This window comes from Rattus norvegicus, chromosome 5 (assembly GCF_021556685.1).
Source record: "Rattus norvegicus strain SHRSP/BbbUtx chromosome 5, alternate assembly SHRSP_T2T, whole genome shotgun sequence".
Taxonomy (NCBI): domain Eukaryota; kingdom Metazoa; phylum Chordata; class Mammalia; order Rodentia; family Muridae; genus Rattus; species Rattus norvegicus.
The window spans coordinates 125,467,513-125,486,875 of NC_141538.1; the positions used below are offsets into that span (position 1 = coordinate 125,467,513).

Consider the following 19,363-nt stretch of genomic DNA (forward strand, 5'->3'; position numbering starts at 1 on the left):
TCATGTGTTTGTGTGAGGGGGTGGGTGGGCAGGTCTGTGCGCATGTGTGCACAGGCGTGTGCTCTTGTGCATTTCACGTTACTGATCAGCCTCTTCCAGCTGCCTAGTCAGGGGAGTGCCTTTGGGTCCCTTAGCTTCTCTGATGCTAAGTCGAGGCAGCAAAGCGTATGGGAACAGAAGTCAAGGAACCAACCTGGATGGTGATGAGTAGCAGAACATGACTGGGAGCCGAGGAAACCTGATCACCCCAGGAGAAAAGATCTACAATGGAAAGAGAAGACCCTTGGCCGGAAAACAGGTCAAGGGGCTCTTGGCAGTGTGGCAGTGTGCACTGCCGTCCCACACTGCCCCCTCTGAGGGATTGTCTCATTCCGCTCAGCTCACTGGGCTTTTGTGCAAACACTATTTGCAGGGATGAGAACTTGAAGAGGTCAACTGGTTGACTACTGTTGTCCAGCTACCAATATCTTCATTATTATTATTTGAAATGCTAAGTGGTCAAGCTCCATATTTCATATCCATCCCTTCTTTCCATTGTTCTGTTTGCCCATGGGCACGTCTCCCTGATTGAGGAACTTCAGGTGAGTTTATTCTTGGAATAAATCAGATGTGGAAAAGCAGTTTGCTACAGGTAATGTTTGGGTCATCAGATTCATTTGCAATCAACTGTTTTCAGGCAAGATACCTGCTTTACATCTGTAGCAGCTGGACCCTGAGAGCTGAACATGTCCATGGTACTGAAGCTTTTCTCCAGTCTGGCCTGGCCAGTCCTCTCCAGCAGAGTCATTAAGAAACTGGGAAGTAGCTGAGGATTCACTGCCGGGGGCAGTGGCATGCAGCATAGCAGCTCTGTCTGCCTTTCTGCCTCCCCTGTCCCCTGCAATCGAACTGACGGGTCTGGGCCCTTGTTTAGCTTAATATTATTGCTTTGCTGTCTGCTGTTATTTCAACAGGATAATGCAATAATGTTTTATCTCTTTCATTATACAGAGGCAGTATAATTTTCTTGAGTTATAATCTATCTTCTTTTAAGATTCCCCCGAGACAGGGAAGAGCCACTCTGTCTTTGGTTGACGGGAGGCTCCCAGAAAGCTGACAGTAGCACATCGAGGCGAGCACCGCCAAATTAAATTCTGAATCTCAATCACAGCCACCACTTCTAATGGGAAATTTGAGTTGATTATGGAGATGACAGCCCAGGTTCACATTTATTGCGTTTAGCAGAAATTGTTTATCCTATTAAATGTGGTCTTGAAGGAGAGACAATTGAATTGTGAAGCACCACTGAGTACCCGGGTGACGCCCAGGCACTGCTAAACTGTGTAATAATTATATTCTTATTTGTGGGCTGAACTTCCCCCACGTGGCTCTTTCTGCAAACAAATGCGCTTAGGAGGAGGTGGAAACATAGTGTAAGAATTAAACAAAATAAATGCAACCTGTGCTCTTGGAGTCTTGGAGACTGTGGCTCAGACCGCTGTACCTGGGCTGAGCTGAAGTGTTCCATAGGCAGAGCCCAAGCAGTGTGGCTTAGCAGTGGCCCTGGACTGTGAGTACAAGCACAGCCCAAGGTACCTGTGTGGGAGGGATGTTCTCATCCAAGAGGAGGATCTCAAAAACGTCACGAACTCCTCTGCATGTTGAATGCCAGGAAAGGAGGCTTTCCAGAGTGACCTTGGGCTAATAGCATAACTTCTGTGGGGATAATAACTGTTATAATTACTTTGACAATAGTAATAGTAATAATAATAATAATAATAACAGCTGCCAATTAGAGTGTTTTGCACTTTATGAAGTCTTTAATCTGAATTATCCCATTTAATTTTTGTCTGAGTTTAATGGGGAAGAATTTATGCAAGCAGAAGGTGACAGAGGAAGTTTCAGATAGAATCCAGACCCTTACCAAGAACTGGCCAACTACAGCAAGCAAGAAGGGGTGCAGGGCCAGGACAGAGCTGCTGCTGGCCAGACTATAGGCAGAGAAGGGCCATCTCTGTCTAAAAAGAAGACCCTGATGCTAGGTGCTTGTGGTGCACACCTTTAATCCCAGCACTCGGGAGGAAGAGGCAGGCAGATCTCTTGAGTTCCAGGCCAGCCTGGTCTACAAAGGGATTTCCAAGAACAGCCAGGGCTACACGGACAAAAACATCGATATTGTGGTTCTCAAGCACTTATAGCACATCTTTTGGGAAAGAGTATGCCCAGTGCAGAAAGCCTTTAGCAGCACCCTGGGGGACCTGAGTGCTTTCATCGATGAAGAAACGCCCTGCCCCTGCATTCCCGTAGATCTTACACACAGCAGCATGAACTTCTCCTACTCAGTTCATCCTCCACCTGTCAGCTGTCTCTTCCTTCAGTTGTTCTTGCGAGGTTAAGGTAAGCTACAGTGTTGGTTAGAATAATATTGGAAGGTATCGGAAATCTTCGTGTGGTAGAACATGGTGGGAGTTTGTAGGTCACTGGGGCATGCCACCAACCATGGCTGGGAACCAAAACAATTCTTTTCTTTAACTTTACAATCTCAGCTGTTTGGTTACAGTGACGGAAAGCTGACCCTTGGAGAACAGGTGTTTTCCTCTACTGCTGTTTCAGCCTATACTTCGCTTACGGTAGCATTCAGCATAGAAACCTTTTATAGATTAAAGACACTGCCTGGCACTAGGGGGTTGTCAATAAATATCACATCAAGTAATGGACTAGTGAAAAGGAATGAGGAGAGCCAAGGGAAGAACTGCCCTGTGCTGGTGAATAGCTTTCTAGCCTTAGTGACCTGGTGCAAGACAGGACTTCGGGCCCAGAAACCCCAAAGAAAGACAGTTAAGCATCAATGAAAGATGGCCCTGTTCCGGAGCTTCATGCACTGTAAGAGAAGGGTGGAGACCGGGAGGAGAAGATGTGGTGATATCGGGAGGGTTGACAGGGTGAGTTTATCCCAGTAATGGGTAAGTCTGAAAGCCTGGTAAGAACAAGGGTCATAGGTAATAAATTTCCATCCATGGGCAGCAGATTAAATTGTCTTCCAATATTCTGACTCAAATTTCATATCCTAAGACAGCCTGAAAGGGCAGTGGTCCCCCTGCCAGCCATGTGGAACCTTCTAGGCTTCCTCTGCCATAGGGGAGTAAGTTCCACTAATGTCCCCTTCTGGTGCAAGCCTTGACCTAGGTTATTTTTGTCTTGTTTCGTTTATTTCATTTTATTTACTTTCTCCTCCTCCTCCTGCTCCTCCTCCTCTTCCTTCTCCTCCTCCTCCTCCACCTTCTCTCTGTCTGTCTTTCTCTCTCTGTCTCTCTGTCTCTCTATCTCTCCTCTCCTCTCCTCTTCTCTCCTTTCCAGACAGGATGTCATGGAGGTCAGGCTACCTTTAAAATTACTGTGCAACCGAAGAAGACCTTGAATTCCTCCTCTAATGCCTACCCACACCGGGAATTACATGTGTGATCTCAGACTCCACTCCAGACTACTCTTTCACTGTTTCAATTTGTGGTGCTGCTGGTGGTGTACATGTGTGTTCGCCTACACCCATGCATGGCATGTGTTTGCCAGTTTTCAAATCTCTATCTTTTTTAAAAAATAAATTGATAAGCTCTATCATTTTATCTATAACTCCAGTTTTGGCTAGACTGGCTGACCATCAAGTCTCTAGAATCCTCCTGTCTCTGTCTCCTCCTGACCAGTGCCAGCAGGTACAGATGTATACTGCCATGCCCAACTTTTGTGTGGGTGCTTGTAGTCCAAGTTCACAGTACCCACTGAGCATCTCCATAGCCTGCAGTTTTTCTTATAGCTGAACTTCCTCATATAACCTAACAGCAGCATGTTGGTCTTTGCAACACCCTGCTAAGACCTTTCCTCTAAATAACCTGTCTTTAGTATTGGCTGGATTCTTACCCTGAGGCATTCAAATGCTTAAGTGTGTGTTCATAGAGACAGAGGCATGATGTCATACCTTTTAGGCAAAGCTAGAGCCATTGAGGAGAGTCTGCATAGTAGAATACTCCACAGACATGCTCTGAAGCCAGTGCTGATATCTGAGGCTGGGTTCAGTGGCTGCTCTATGGCTCCTCTGTATGGTAGGAGCCTCTGTTCCCTCACTTATAGGAAGGGCATGACACATTCTCTTTTTGGGGCAGTGTAGACATCATGGATCCCTAGAGCTAGAAGAAGCCCTGGCTGGGCCCAGTAGACCTTCTTTACTTAGGCAAATTGCTGCTGGGGTCATTTTCAGGGATTCTCAAAGCATCAATAAGAGACCTATGTTGTTGGTTTTCATTTAAAACTACCTTAAAAACCTCTCAGTGCAAAACCCTCTACAACATACAAGAATTAAAGTACATAAGATTGCTTAGCTCCTAAGGATGTCTTAATAAAGAACGTGGAGGGCTTTTCTCTCCCAAGCTCCACATTATTAAGGAAAATATAACAGTGTAATAACTAATATTTGTAGAGACCATTACCGGTGAAAAAGAACTTCACATACCTAATCCAGGCCTAATCCTCTCAGTGCCTGCAAGAGGCAGATCTATTGTCTGCCTGTGACAAGTGACAGGACAGCCTTGGAAAGACCAGGTGAGTTCCCTAAGACCATACTGAAGTGGAAACTTAAGGGTTCTTTGGGAAGTCAATTGCATGGCGTTGTGCTGGGGCAAACACACGAAGGAACATTTCATGAAAGTGGACACAGGTGTGAAAGGCTAAGGCAGACTTGTGAAGGAATGTTTTGCTGAAGCAGACACGGGAGAGAGGATAGTTTGCTAAAGCAAGCATGTGAAAGAACACGTGGTGAAAGATTCTTTGCAAATGACACGCATGTATTGGTCTGCCTTACATCGTGTGGTTGAGCTGCATTTGTTGGGGCGCCATAGAGAGAAACAACCCAAAAGGTTCTGGTGGTGTGCTGCAGTTTCTTGCCACCTCCTCGGATTCAGGCTGCTTGGATGCACGTGTTGAGGAAAGGCACAGGAAGGACATGTGATATATAGAGGGTATAAATAGGACTCCACAGAGTGACGGAGACAGAGCTTGGCTTGCTGGTACAGCTAGCTGTGTAACGCTTGTGGGTCTCTCATCTTTGTTGATCTTTGCTTCCCTAAGAGAGGCACAGCCAAGAACTTCTCCTGGTCCTTCTTTCTGACTCCTGCTGAGGCTGAGGCCTGACTATCTCGGCTAGGTCACGTCACTGCCCTTGCTAACCCAACTCTACCAAACTGGACTGCTGGTGTATCGGTGAAGCATTTGCGAATAGACTGAGCTGCTACTTGCTAACCTATGAACTGAACTGCCAATTTCTAAACAACACAGACAGGAGTTGCTCCAAAGAACCTTTCTAAATAGGTCCACTTCCCCCAATATTCTTTCCTTTCCACTACCTCTGGTAGGTGGCGGGTTACAAGGAGGTTAAAGGGTTTAAGAATCATCATTAAAAATATGAAAAAAATTAAAGTTACACCACCCAGCTCCAAAGCAGTTCGAGCAGTCCAGGTCTTCTGTGGCTGTCAAGTATAGCCTTCCAGTACAGGCAAAGCAGACCCAGATTACTCTCAGGGAGGTCACCAGTACCCACAGGGAAATGACCCTCGCCTGCCATCCCTTCAGTACAGAGATCAAATGGACTATGGGTCTCTGTGGAAAGTTGAAGACTGAAGACCCGAGTTCCATACCTTCTCTTCCTAGAGCTCTCCATGAATGTGACACAGATGTGATAGTTTCGTGAGGTGGCACATGCAAAGGGAAGGTATCACCCACAAATTCTTGGCGTAAGGCAGATACTAGACTAACTTCCTGTGCTTGGGTGCTATACACGAAGCACCCTGCCCGTTTCCTGCCTCGCTTTCCTGCCAACTGCTTCCTTGAGCATGCATTTTATAGAGAGAAAGGAGAGAGAGGGAACCATGGCCATGTGTGCAGAGTGGAATTCTTGGAGGATTTTCAGCAGGAGTCAAGTGTCTGGCCTGACACTGGCCTCGAAGCAGGACTAGGCACGGAGCCCGGGCACTCCCATTATCTTCCCAGCAGCGGCTACCAGTTATCTCAAGTCCACACCTTGCAGCCCCAGGTGTCCCTCCATCCATCACTGGCCATTGTCTGAGATCCACTCAGCTTCCCCCACTGCCTCCTGCCCAGTGACTCCTTGTTAATAATCCGGTTTGTTCACATCCTGAAAACGATCTGATTCTGGCCCCTTTTCATCCCAAACACCATCCATCCATCAACTGCTGGCTCCACATGCTTGGTTAGGAAAATGAGAGTGGGGGAGGGGGACGAATAACAGATAAAACTTCTCAGTGTTATCTCTAAAGAAATAGAATGGATAAATAGATCTGTCAGACATATATCATGCCACCTGACAGCCAAGTCTATTTGTTAAAAACAGGTTAGGATGGGAGGATTTATCTCACGCTTTAAGCTGTTAATACAGGAAGGAGACATATTTTTCTTTATCTCTTCAGGGGAAGGGGGGAAATCCCAAGGCCATGAAAAAGGGACTTTTAATTTGATTTGATAGACTTTCTCTCACTAAGGTGGAAAGGGGTGAGCTTCCTCTTCAATTCGTGCCTCTGGGATGCTATGGGCTTGGCTGTCCTCTAATGCTTTGTGAAGGTCATGGGATCCACAAATCCTGCTCAGGGTCTTGCTTTGAAGCCCTTTCTTACAAGTGTTGACATCCAAACAGGAAGGCCATGTTGGTTTAGGTCTTTGGTACCGAAGAACAAGAGGAAAATGGAGAGGTGTATCTTAGCTGTTGGGTCCCCATCTGTCATGGAAGTCAGTAGATGGGACAAAAAGGCAGGCTATAGTGATAGGACTTGGGACATGTAGGAAGACAGTCACTCAGGGACATACTGGAGACAGGAGTAGCTGGATTGGCTTCCTGGGAAAGGAACCTAAGCCATGCCCAAAGAATGCGGGAAGGAGAGGGAAGGAGAGGGGAGCTAGGTCCAGACACAGACTTGGGAACTAGTTATGGAGGGCTTTGTCCATTGTGTCAAGGAGAGTAGTAGGCTTTTGAGACAATGATTTTAATGGCTTCTGAGGAATACATTGAAGGCAGAGTGGCACAGGCCTTAGATTGAAAAGCATGCTATGAATGCAGCCATTATAATTACAGAGCACAGAAATTCCAGAAAGGCGGCTGGCAAAGGCTATGAGATGAAGCACCTGCTACTCCCAGGAAGGCCCATGGCCACACCTGAGGCTCACAGTCACTACCACCCACTTGAGAAGAACACATCCCAGAGCTAACAGAACACCCATGTGTGCTAGTTCTGTGACTTTGCCCAGTCATTGTGCCTCTGTGTAGTCCCCTTCCTGTGATACATGTTGCTTTTCTGACTTTCACTTTTTCTCCAGGGCTCAGCTTGGCTGTCCGGCTTCCAGCTATCTTCCCTGATTCTTGACTAGACTTTCTCTATACCTCTCTGGACTTCTTCCCAGTTAGGGACCCGTTGCAATTATCTGTGTACTGACAGGTCTGTGCCTCAGCACCTCCAGCATCCAGCAGTGGCCTATGTGCCAGGTATCACTGGATGTTAGCCTGATGGTTCCTTTTCTTTTTCTCTATTTCTCTTTTCTTTTAAATTTTTTTATTACCATTGTTATTGTCATTGGTGCTACTGCTGTTGTTATGGTTGTTGTTGTTGTTAGATTTTTCTGGGGGAAAGGACAACTAGCTGAGGAATGTAGTCACCTTCAAAAGCTGGAGAATGCCCAGAACAGATTGTCCTCTGAGTCTTATAGGAGAAACATAGCCTTGTTGGTTTTATCTGTATGTTTAGGTATGAGTGTATTGATTACTCTTTTTCTTAAAATATTCAATGAATGTGGTTCTGAGTTATAAAGCATTTTCATACATGTACAGTATATTAAACATATTCCTTCATACTCCCCTGTCCTTTCTTACCCTCTCCTGTCTTCTTAGACCTCATTGTCTCCTAGACAATTTTACTTCTCCATTAAAAAAATGATCTTTTTAAAAAATGTGTGTATGAGCATCCCATGCATGCAATGCTCACAGAAGCCAGAAGAGAGCATTCGATCTCTGTAGATGGAGTCCTGGGCAGATGTGAGTCACCTGTCATGGATGCTGGGACCCAAACCTGGATCCTCCGGAAGAGCAATAAGTGTCCTAACCACTCCAGGCCCTCACTTCTATACTTGTGTCATATATACAAACATGATTTTATGTATCTATGTAAAGTCCAGTAAGCATCAGTGAGAGGAAAAAATTTGAGACTGAATTTACTTAATATGATTATCTGCCTCTGCATTTACCTTTTCCTCCCGAACGACATAGTTTCATTCTTTAGGGCTGGAAATTTATTTTCTTCATGCATTCCTCTGCTTTTAGAAACCTAGGTGTGCCCTGAAACTTAGCCATGGTAACTAAACTATAATAACCAATTAGCTTTATTTAGAGTAGGGAGACCTCTTTCAAGCTTCAGGCCCTCACAGTATTAAGCCAATAAATTTGTATTACTACAAAAAATAGATTTTCTTTGAGATAATAACTGCTCCTAGTCCAGGCTGGTCTTGAACTTGCTATATACTTGAGCTTCTATTGCTCCTGCCCCTACCTCCTTGTGAGCCTTCATGGCCAGTTTATATTATAGTGTGGTGATGTGATTAAGAATGGTCTTAATAGGCTCAAATATTTGAATGTTTATGGAGTAGCACTATTTGAAAAGACTAGGAGGTGTGGCCTTGTTGGCGTGGGTGTAGCCTTCTCGGGGTAGGTGTGGCCTTGTTGGAGGAAGTGTGTTACTGTGAGTGGGCTTTGGGGTTTCAGAAGCCCAAGCCAGGGTCAGTGACTCATCCTGCTCCCTGTGGATCTGGATATAGAACTCTCAGCTACCACACATTTCCATGCTCCCCACATGCCAATAATAAACTAAACCTTTGAAACTGTAAGCAAGCCTCTTTTTTTGTAAGAGTTGCCATGGTCATGATGTCTCTTCACAGCAATAGAGCACTGACTAAGACATGTAGTATTAAAGATTGAATTTAGCACTTTCTATGTGCTAGACTAGCATTCTATTAATTGAGCCCCATTTGCAGCCTAGCCTGCTTGTTTCTGAAGTGAATGAGTGGCAGGGGAGCCTGTCTTCCTGAACAGTGAAATGCCGGTCTGTTATTCAAGCATCGTCTTCCCATCCCTGCAAGGCACAGAGGCTTTGCTGAGCCATCCCTCATTTCTGCAGTGTGGCTTTTGAAGCCTGCCCTTTCTCTGTGTCCATTTTCTCCCCCTAAAGGTATACTACTCAGGGGAGATCCATTGAGTGTGGGACTCTTTAGATCTTCCTCGCAGAGAAGGAAAAGAAGAAAGTCTCTCTCCTTACTGCCATTCTCTCTGTCGTTAATTTACTTTTCAAAAGACACACTGTCAAGCTGAAGAGTATATCTTTAAGCCATGTGTTTACACCCCACTCCCTATAAAACCTGAGATTATAGATCTCTTTAAAGGACCTAGGGGGAAATGTACTGGGAGAGGTGTATGTTCTGTGGGGGTGAACCACTGCTAGGAGAGAGAGACTGATGTCGTAAAAGATTGCCACAGTTGATTTATTTTAATGGCCAGTGATGCTGGGGAAAGAGTTCTGTGTTTTTCTGGTGGTCTGGACTCATGTGTGATCCTTTAGTCCAGTGGTTCTCAACCTTCCTCATGCTCTGACCCTTTAAAACAATCCCTCATGCTATGGTGACCCCCCACCATAAAATTGTTTTGGTGCCAATTCACAAATGTAACTTTGTTACTGTTACAAATCATAATGTAAATACGATAGCTGATGTACAACCCCCAGAAGGAGTCGAAACCCACTAGTTGAGAATCGCTACTTTAGCCTCTTCCTCCAAATTTCCCATCGTGTTCCCAGGTTTCCCAACCCCCTGACAAGGATCCCTACATCACCATCTCTTCCCTGCCTTGAGCACCACAAACTACCATGCAAAACCCAGCAGAGACAGACAGAACAGAGCTAGGGGGTGGGAGTGAAGGAGTGGGGGTAGGGAGCAAGAGCTTGAAGTAGTGCATGAAATGTCTGGTCCACAGCTCTGACCCATGAGACTTAGTTTCCTTAACTGTAGAGTAGACCTCACAAAACAAACCTTTAGAGGTCCCCGGTAAGCCGACATGAAATAGCAAAGATCAAGCTTTGTGCCCCCGGCCCTCTGTGTGCCATGGACCCCATTCCTCATGGGCATATAACGACTCTTTCGCGCTCCTCAGTGTTCAACCTTGCCTGTGCTTGGAATTGCCAAGGGAGTGTTGGAAGACTGCTGAGGGCTGACTCCAGCCCCCAGTGATTCAGATTTAATTAGTCTGGAATGCAGCTTCTGGACAGGAGGTTTGTGAAATTCCCCCAGGTTATTCTCATGTGCAGCCACAGAGTTTAGTTTACTGTTTAGAGCAAGATAGAGAGTCCTCGTCAATTGCCTGCTTAGCCTCTTCCACTTGGCCTCCAGTCACTTGCTAGCAAGTTGCTGTTAATAATTACCAAATGATGAATGCAAGCAAATTATTAATGTAAACTAATTTGAAAGGGGGAACAGTACACTCACATGATAGAAAGCAAGAATGGAGTCTTTTCATTCTTTCAGCTAGAAGAGCCAAGTTTATTTAGATAAAATTCTGAACCACGTTTTCACAATGGAAATAACAACAATGATGGTAATGATTTGCCATGTGGCAGGCACTGAGGTGGGTCTTACACACCCTGACTTTGTTACTGTTTTTCCCAGTCCCCAATGTCCAACACATTCACCTGCGAGTTCCCGGTCCCCATGTTCTGTCTCACCATCTGGCTTTGTATCAAGATGGATTTCCTCTTCAAAAGTCTCCTCCCTGCTGATCTGTTAAAAGTCCATCCAGATCAGATAGACCCTGCACTTGCTGCCCCTGATGTATATATAACATGTGAAGACTGCACTCTCTTGACTTGTTCTCCCTCAGCAATCACTTGGATGCTACATATGTTGATGTCAATAATTTATTCCCAGTAGCCCAAGATCCTCCTCTTTTTCATTTATACAGTTGCCCTCTGTTTCTGAAGGCTTCATATCTACAAAGTCTACCAACTTCAAAGAGAAGCCAAGGGTAAGCCTGGGTTGTTGATTTATCTAGTTTTTCATCAACTTGACACATTTTGGAAGAGGGAACTTCAGTTAGGGGTAGAGGGAGCCCACTAGACTGGCCTCTGAGCAAGTCTGTAGTGAACTGTTTTTTAAAAATTACTGATTAATGTGGGAGGGCCCAGTTCACTCTGGGTGTTGCCATACCTAACAGGCAGAGAAAATTATGAGGAGGAAGTCAGTAAGCAGCACCCCTCTATGATCTCTGCTTCAGTTCCTGCCACCAGGTTCCTGACTTGAGTTCCTGCTCTGACTTCTTTTCATGATAGACTGCGAGTGGGGCATGCAAGCTGAAGTTAACCCTTTTTGCCCCAGTTGCTTTTACTCATGATGTTTTCTCATGGCAGGAGAAACCCCAATTAAGTCAATGCTGAACATGCACATGGTTTAGAGTATGTAGGAACACTAGGCTGGCTGCTGTGACTGGCTCTTCTTGAGAAGATCAGAGAATGGATGTTGATCTTTACTGATTGACCCTTCCAAGTCCACCCACAGCTCTGCAAGACTGACCAGTACAGACCTCACCCATGAACTGACTCTTGATCTGTCTGCTTGTCCAGCAACCATTGCTGATGAGATCCCCTACAGTCTGCAATGCATAGCCTTCGCATCTAAAGACGCTATGCTGAATAAAACTGGCCCAGTTTCTGCCTTCAAATATGATGCCTTCAAATATGATTGCTTACTGAGAGAGAGTAACAAAAGATATTCTGGGGTCTGAATGTTGAGGTCTCTCTAAGTTCTCCACATGGAAGACCTACACCCAGTGTCAAAAGAGGAGGCTGGACTTCAGGAGATGATGAAGTCATAAAGGCAACATTCTCATGAGTAGGACTGGTGTCCTTACTAAAGAGGACCTAGAGACTTGCTACCCCTCTGCCATGTAATAACCCAATGAAAGGACATATATAAAATAGAACACAGCCTCTCCAGACCCTAGACCTGCTGGAACCTTCATCTTGCAGTTTATGCCTCCAGAATTGTGAGGAATTATTTCTGATGTGTCTAAACCACACCCAGTTTATTATTGAGCATCCTGAATGGAATAAGATAGGGAGGTGGTTCTGAGATGTAAAGGGTAGCGACCCTCTGGGACAAGGAGGCAACCTAGAGCCAGGTTATTGGTAGAGGCTAAAGATTATGAGGTTGGTACTAGAAAAAAAAAATGAGTGTGTGAAGAGAACAGCCTTCGTGGGTTTGCATTTACTCAGAGCAGCAATCAGTCCTAACCAGCAGCCAGGACAGGCAGCAGCATCTACAGCTTCCTTCCAAGTCTGCCTCCAGAGCTACTCAGCAGGCCTGGGTCTGCAGGCTCTTCCCTAGGCATGGGGCACCTCCATTCTGGGGTGCTGGATTGTTGCACTGTCTCCTCCTCTCCCGGGACCCTCCTTTACACTCTGACCAGGAACTCCAGCAGCTCCAACGACCATCAGCTTTGGCTCCTGCAAGAAAGCATGCCAGGGGAAAAAAAAGGTTAGTGTAGGAGAAGTAGCTGGTTGGGGATGCAGGGCCTGAGGCCACCTTGTTGTTCCAAAATGCTCTGCACTCCTTCCTTGGGGAAATGCCCTGGGTAGCAAACCAAGACCTCTGTGCTTGTAGCACAGTTAATTTGAAACTCTGGATGAAGTAAGAATAAGCCACTTGGGGGTCCGTCTCACGAAATCGGAATCCATGGTTGCATGGAAGATGGACAGCAGAGCAAGGCAGGAAGCACACGCCTCTGGGAGAATGATTAAAAGTCATCGGAGGCTGTAAGGAATGACCGCCCTGCGTATCCAAGGCAGAGGTCTAGCTAGAGACCTCTGTAGCAGATTGCTGAGGGTCCGTTTGTAAGTTTCTAATCCAAACTCTTCAGAGCCTGACAGTGGGTCCCCAGGTATGACAGATTGTACAGAGCCTCCAGACACTTGCACTGAGTGTGGAGTCTAGAAACCGAGCACACAGAACCCTACCCAGGGCTGCTGGCTCACTCCCCTGGCTGTGCCTCTCCAAGTCCTTCTCCCCCCAGGAAAGTTAAGGGTCAGCTATATGAAAAGCGTGAACTAATCCAAGGGGGATTGGTCATCATTTTCTATCGCCATTTCTTTTCCCTAATTAAATCTTCCATGAACCCCACATCTAATTCAGATGAAAGCAGAGCAATTCCACTGAAGTTAGGGTGACTACCAGGCTCGCCCTCCTCCCCTGGGGGCAAGTCCTCGCACCCTAGGGCTCCTCAGATCTCACTGTGAACATCATTGGATTAGATTATCTCCAAGTCCCTTCCAGCCCTGTAATTATACTCCCTGATGGGACAGTCACAGCAGGATTCTTGGTCTCTATTTCTCCCACCTCTGTCACTCTGTCCCTGTTGGCAAAGGCTTCCCAGGAAAACTCCCAGGGATCCTAATGGGTTTCAGTGGAAGCTGACAGATTTCTCTGCCTTAGATGTCCTTGCCAGCTTAATCTCTGTCAGACTGAAAGTTTAGTAAGGTGGCCATGAGGTTAGCTGAATGTTCCAGGAAATGAGTGCAGAAGGATTGAGACTTTGAATACAGCTCTTAGTCTGCTACTCTCACCCAGATCACTGGCATCTCACTCCCCCTCCATGGCCCATAGTATATGCATATAGCTCAGCATGACTCTCACAGAGTCTGGCCTCCACCCTGTGAAAGGAGTGTCTATCTCTTATCTCTTTGCTGTGTGGAACAGGCCCTAGAAAGGGAATAATTAGAATGGCTGAGCCAAGGATCATACCTGTGTTTTGAAGTCAGGCCTGACTGGAATCATGAAGTGGTTAGCCCATCCCCACTCCCCACTCCTGGAAGTGATTGCTACTGAGATTGCCTCAGAGTCTCTATGTTCATTCAAAACAGGAACAGACTCAGTAGTGACAATTAAGTCAAGGCCTTGGGTCCTGGTATCATCCTTGCCCCAGCTCCCTGATCCTCCATTCTCTAGCCACATGAGTTTTAGCAAATTATCCAGCATTGCTCCTGCCCCAGGCTCCTCATCTGTAGAATGATATTAACATGAGCATTTATTTCATAAGGCTCTGTGGGAATAATTAAGCTCACATACAAGGATGTGCTGCTATGATGCTGGCATGAAACGAAGAACCATTATTTCCACCAAGTGGCCTTTGGTCTTTGGGACCTAGCATATACCCTGCTGGAAAACCAAGAGGATCCCTGAACTCTGGACCTGGGCTATCTTGGCCCAGAGTATCTTTCCCTCCCCACTCCATGCCCTAATTTACCAATTCCCAAATAGTTAGGCAGTGGTTTCTCTAGCTCCCAAGAAGACAGAGCAGCAGCCTGGGACCTGTGTGTTGGTGCTGTAATTTTTATTCTCTGTACCTGCATTTCTCAAATTTGAGTTTTCTCTCACCTTCCCACATCTCTCCAAATTTCTCCTCTGAAAAACAGACAGCAGTCTGGGACTTTGTTTGTGAGCAGAGCAAAACAATCAGAGAAGTGACCACACCCTGTCCATAGAGCATCAGACAAGCAACAGCATCTTCCTTCTGCTAGGTAACATGGGATCTGTCATGAGCCTTAGATGGTTTAATGCTCAATCCAGCCTGTGAGGAGTATACCACCATAATTTCGTTTTACAGCAAGTCCTTACATGAGAGTCAGAGACACTGGGATTTCAAAGGCATATTTGACCTCAGAGCTGTGCTGCCCTGCCTCCTGCTTGGAGATACTCTCTCAGTGAGGGAATGAACCCGCTATTATCTCATCTCCAAACCAGATCAACGAGATCACCTCTGAATGCTAAGGAAATTGCTGTCTGGGGTTCCTCCCAGCCAAGCTGGATTATTTTCAGTTTCAGACTAACAAGTCTTCATTATATTGTGCTTTCCTAGTCCAAATCGAAGGCACAGAGACTCTTCTGTGGAAACCTCCCGGAGGTGATCTTACCATCCCACTGTGACTTCCTATAGGTTCATCAGCTTCATGCCATACATGTCCTAATGGGTCTGAATGAAAAGACCTTCCTCATTAAGCCAACATCCTCTGCTCTATTAATCTTAAACTTTGATCTCAATGGCCACGCAAAGCAAGGCTCAGCCCTTCCTGCATGACAGTTCCCAGGAATCTTGTCCTTCTTATGTGTTCTTAATGCCAGCAATTTCCACTCTTCCTCTTACAGTGTCCCAACTTTGCTTCAGCCACATCTGATGAAGCACATAGGAGCACAGCTCCTGGCATGTCAGAATAATGATCTAGCGCTTTAATTCTGTTAACCTAGTCCTTTACTCCAGAGACAACTATGTCAGGCTTTGGACTCCCACTGAGGAGGGCTGCATGCTTTGTTCATTTTCTACATATGACTGTGTAGCCAGTCGCTCCTACTCACCCACTCTGTGCTTCCCAGGGAGGTTGTGATGGACACAGTACTTTTGGTTTGTGCACCCAGACTTCCCTTGTTCTGTATGCATGTTCGTCAGTACAATGGCCAAATGAAACTGCCTTACACATTTACTTTACAACCCATATATTCTGCCTTCATCCTGTGTATCATATCAAAGTAGCTTTGGTAAGCTGAAAGCTTAGGAATTGGGATGTGCATTGACACAATGGGAGCTTGCCAGGCCTGGCAACATAGGCCGGTAACTCAGCCTTTTTTGAGAAGTTGGGGTGTCAAGTCTCAGGTTCAAAGCCTGCCTTGGCAACTTAGTGAATGTCTGTCTCAAATAAAAAGTAGAAAGAGAGCTGGAGTGTAAATCTGTCATGGAGTACTTGGCAAGGATTCATAAAGCACTAAGGAGAAAGGAAGGAAGGAAGGAGTAAGGGAAGGATAGAGGGAGGGAGAAAGGGAGAGAACGTGTATGAGAGAAATTTAAATGGAACTAGATGAACCCCCCAAAGAAGTTTCTAAATAGTGTCCCCAGAATGGGTTCGGAAAACACCTGGGACTCACATCCAGGGTCCCCCAGTTGATCCTAAAGGAAGAAAGTACTCCTCATGATACATTTCTTCCACAGTGCCGGTTAATGAGTTCATGCCAAAAGTATACACTCTTTGGGTCTTCTTTGTTCCAACTTTGTCTTTAGTAGTAACTCCCTATCTAATGGCATCTACTGCACCCCTCCAAAAGACATGTTCAATGCCCAGTTCCCATTTCCTGTGAACAGAACCGTATTCGAAAGTTGGTCTTTCCTGTGAAAAACCACAGTAAGATAAAGGCACATACATTTGTCTGGGGCCTAAACCAATGACCTGTATTCATTCAAAGAAAGGAAAGCAGAGAGAAGGAGGGGAGGGAAGGCAAACCAAGCAACTCCAAGGTCTGTTGACAACCACTAGAAGCCAAGAAGAGTATGGGGCACATCCTGCATAGAGGCTCCAGAGACAATCTTCCCCATGCCCTTGGAGTGCATTTCAGCTTATAAGCAGACCTGGACAACGAAGAGTATGATAGCAGGGAGAAAATGGAAGAACAACCAAGCATGCAACATGAACTATAAAACTCTTGGCTGTGGATTTCTAGAGCAGTCAGTGCGAACACCCAGAAATAGAAGTGAGAAATCCCAGAGGTTCCTTCTGTGGCTGGCCCCTTGGATCCATGTCAGGCTAGGGCAGAGTGGACTGCATGAGTCTTACCCTCCATCGCTTCCAATACCATGCTCTCACAGGCAGGGCCCTGCCGGCCCATGCTACATTGACACGAGCAGCTGGTGCCCTCGAGTATGGGTACCCCATTGTTGAAGCAGGGCCCACAGCGGCAGGCATTAAATTCCATCAGGTACTGGTCCAAAGCCCTGCGCAGGTTCCGACGTTTAGTCTCCAGAGGCCCCAGGTTTGTGTGCTGCAGTAGCTGATAGATGGGCTGCATCTGTAGGTACAAGAGGAGCACAGGTTCCCCCCTTTGGCTCTGCTCACCTCCTCATAGCTCAATAGTCAGCTGTGAGGCTGCCGAAAGGCCTGTTGCCGAGAGCAGATATCCAGGTTTCCCTTGTCCTTCAGGATCTCGTAGACATTCTATGAATGGGCTCTAAGCATCCCACTGAGAGATGAGGAACTGGGAGCTCAGAGTATCCATGTGACTAGGTCAGAACCACACGGGTGTTCAGGCAAGACCCATTCTGAACATGGTTTCCAATGCCTCTGAAATTGATGCTGTCCTAACTCCAGAATAAGAAAAGCACCTAGAAGCTCCCCTGGCAAAGTCACTTGTTGCCTACAGAACTCGGGGAAGCCAGACATAAGTAATGGGTCAAGTTCTATGCATTCAGGCATGTTTTCTGGTTTTGTCTGTCACCCTTTAACACAGGCACTGACTAAGGAAGTTCCCTTGCCTTTGGAAGCAGTTCCCTTAAGTATGTCGGTGTGTGTGTGTGTGTGTGTGTGTGTGTGTGTGTGTGTGTGTGTGTGTGTGATGTGGGGGGGTCATTTCCATGTGATGTAGCCAGGGTTTCCCAGCCGACATACTGTTGACTGAAATGAATGGTGTGCTAACAGGAGCCAGAGCAGTGTGTGATGGACTAGGTAGCCACAGCACTGGATTCTGCACACTGGACACTGGAGACAACCTTGTGCTGAAAACCAAACCTGTCCCATGCCATTGCTAGTAAATGCCCTAGGGGCAAAACCACCTTGGGCTGAGAAGCAGTAGGAAGAGGAGAAGGAGGACCTGCTTCCAGATGTGAGACCTTTGTCCTGGGACCTACTGTACCTCCCTTCTTCATCTTCTGGTTTTACTGTGAGGGCTCTGGAAGGTGACACGTGGCAAACCCTCATGGCTTAGAGGAGAGTGAAGTGAATGTGAATTGCTGCCTAGCTGTGTGGCTGAGCCTAGCTTTCCCTCGAAGCCAGGGAAAGATAAGGACTCTAGAATCCCATGACCCAAAGTGAAGGTAAGGTAACTGTGTAAGAGACAGAGTAACACGCAGCGCACCATTCTCATTAGAAATGCTATTCGCAAAAAAAGGGAAGAATGCTGGGAAGGTGGCGGAGTGCGTGCAGTGTTTGCTGAGTAAGCATGAAGACCCAGGTTTAAATCCCTAGCACCCACGCAAAAAGCCAGGCACAGCAGCCAGCTCCTGTAACCTCAGCAGGGACAAGGCTATCCTGGGGACTTGCTGGCCAGTCATCACAAAGATCTAGGTTCTGTGATAGACCCTACCTCAAAAAAATAAGAGAAAACACTTGGCATTGACCTTGACCTCCAAACACATCTTCAGGGATGAGTAGAGAGAGAGAGAGAGAGAGAGAGAGAGAGAGAGAGACTGTGTTTTCCCAGTCTCTTTACTTCTGTTTATCTTAGGCAACCTGCATTTGGAGAAAATCATACAATGAAAGTTTTCAGCAGGACCCTTTCCAGGAGAGGAGGAAGGAACTTGCCAAAGGAGAAGCAATTTGCCTATGTCCGACAGAGCCACTAGGGTCAGTCAGAAGTCAAGGGCAGGCACTTCACAGAATTTTGACTGGTTCCTGGAAATGTGTACAGAAAGACTCATAGCAAACAGACCATGGTAAGTGGTCAGAGGCCATTTTAGAGGCCTTCAGACATGGGGAGCTAGGATTGGCTAAAGCCTAGGCCAAAAAGCATCACTTACTGGAAAGTCGGGAAACTGGGCCCATTGTTAGGACATGAGCATGGAATTGGACTGCCAAGGTCCTGGTTAAAGAAGACTCTCAGTTCCAGGTGAGGCCAGCCCCACAGGGCAGCTTCCCCTTAACCTTAAAGCAGGTTGCAACTCAAGTCCCTCCCCTGCCCTCATGACCCTCAGGAAACACTCCTGGGGAGGGCTGGTTGATTTTAGAGAAAAGAAGGATAGAGAAAATAGGATCTTAGAATTTTAGAGCTTAAAATTTACTGGCAATGATCTTATGCCATTTTATAGATAAGTCAACAGAGTCAGGCAAGGAATGAAGCAGCTTGCATATGCATGCATAACTAATACATACTGAACACAAGGTCTATAACACAAACTAAAACAATATGACTCGTGGATTCACTCAATCTAAGTAACTACTATAAATAAACACTGCTGAAATCATTTCTACTTTGAATCTTTAATAATGCCGAACTGGCTTGTTTATCCTCTCTCTCTCTCTCTCTCTCTCTCTCTCTCTCTCTCTCTCTCTCTCTCTCCCTGACTCCATTCCTGCCTCCCTCCCTCCACTTTCTTCTTTTAAAGCATGAAACTAATTTCATGATTCAGTGTATTGATTCCTCGGAAGATACACTTCTGAGAGGGTGGTGAAGGTTGTGAAGCGATTGTGGATGTTAAAGAGTTAATGGGACA

General features: G+C 46.2%; 1 protein-coding gene across 1 annotated transcript in view; it reads right to left on the reverse strand.

Moving 5' to 3' along the window:
• Positions 1-10,590: 10,590 nt before the first annotated feature.
• Positions 10,591-19,363, reverse strand: part of C8a (complement C8 alpha chain) — a 54,547-nt gene continuing 45,774 nt past the window's right edge. Inside the window, 2 exon segments of the mRNA NM_001106670.1 lie at positions 10,591-12,566; positions 16,716-16,947. Coding sequence (NP_001100140.1) covers positions 12,415-12,566; positions 16,716-16,947 — 384 coding nt within the window. The 3' untranslated portion in view covers positions 10,591-12,414.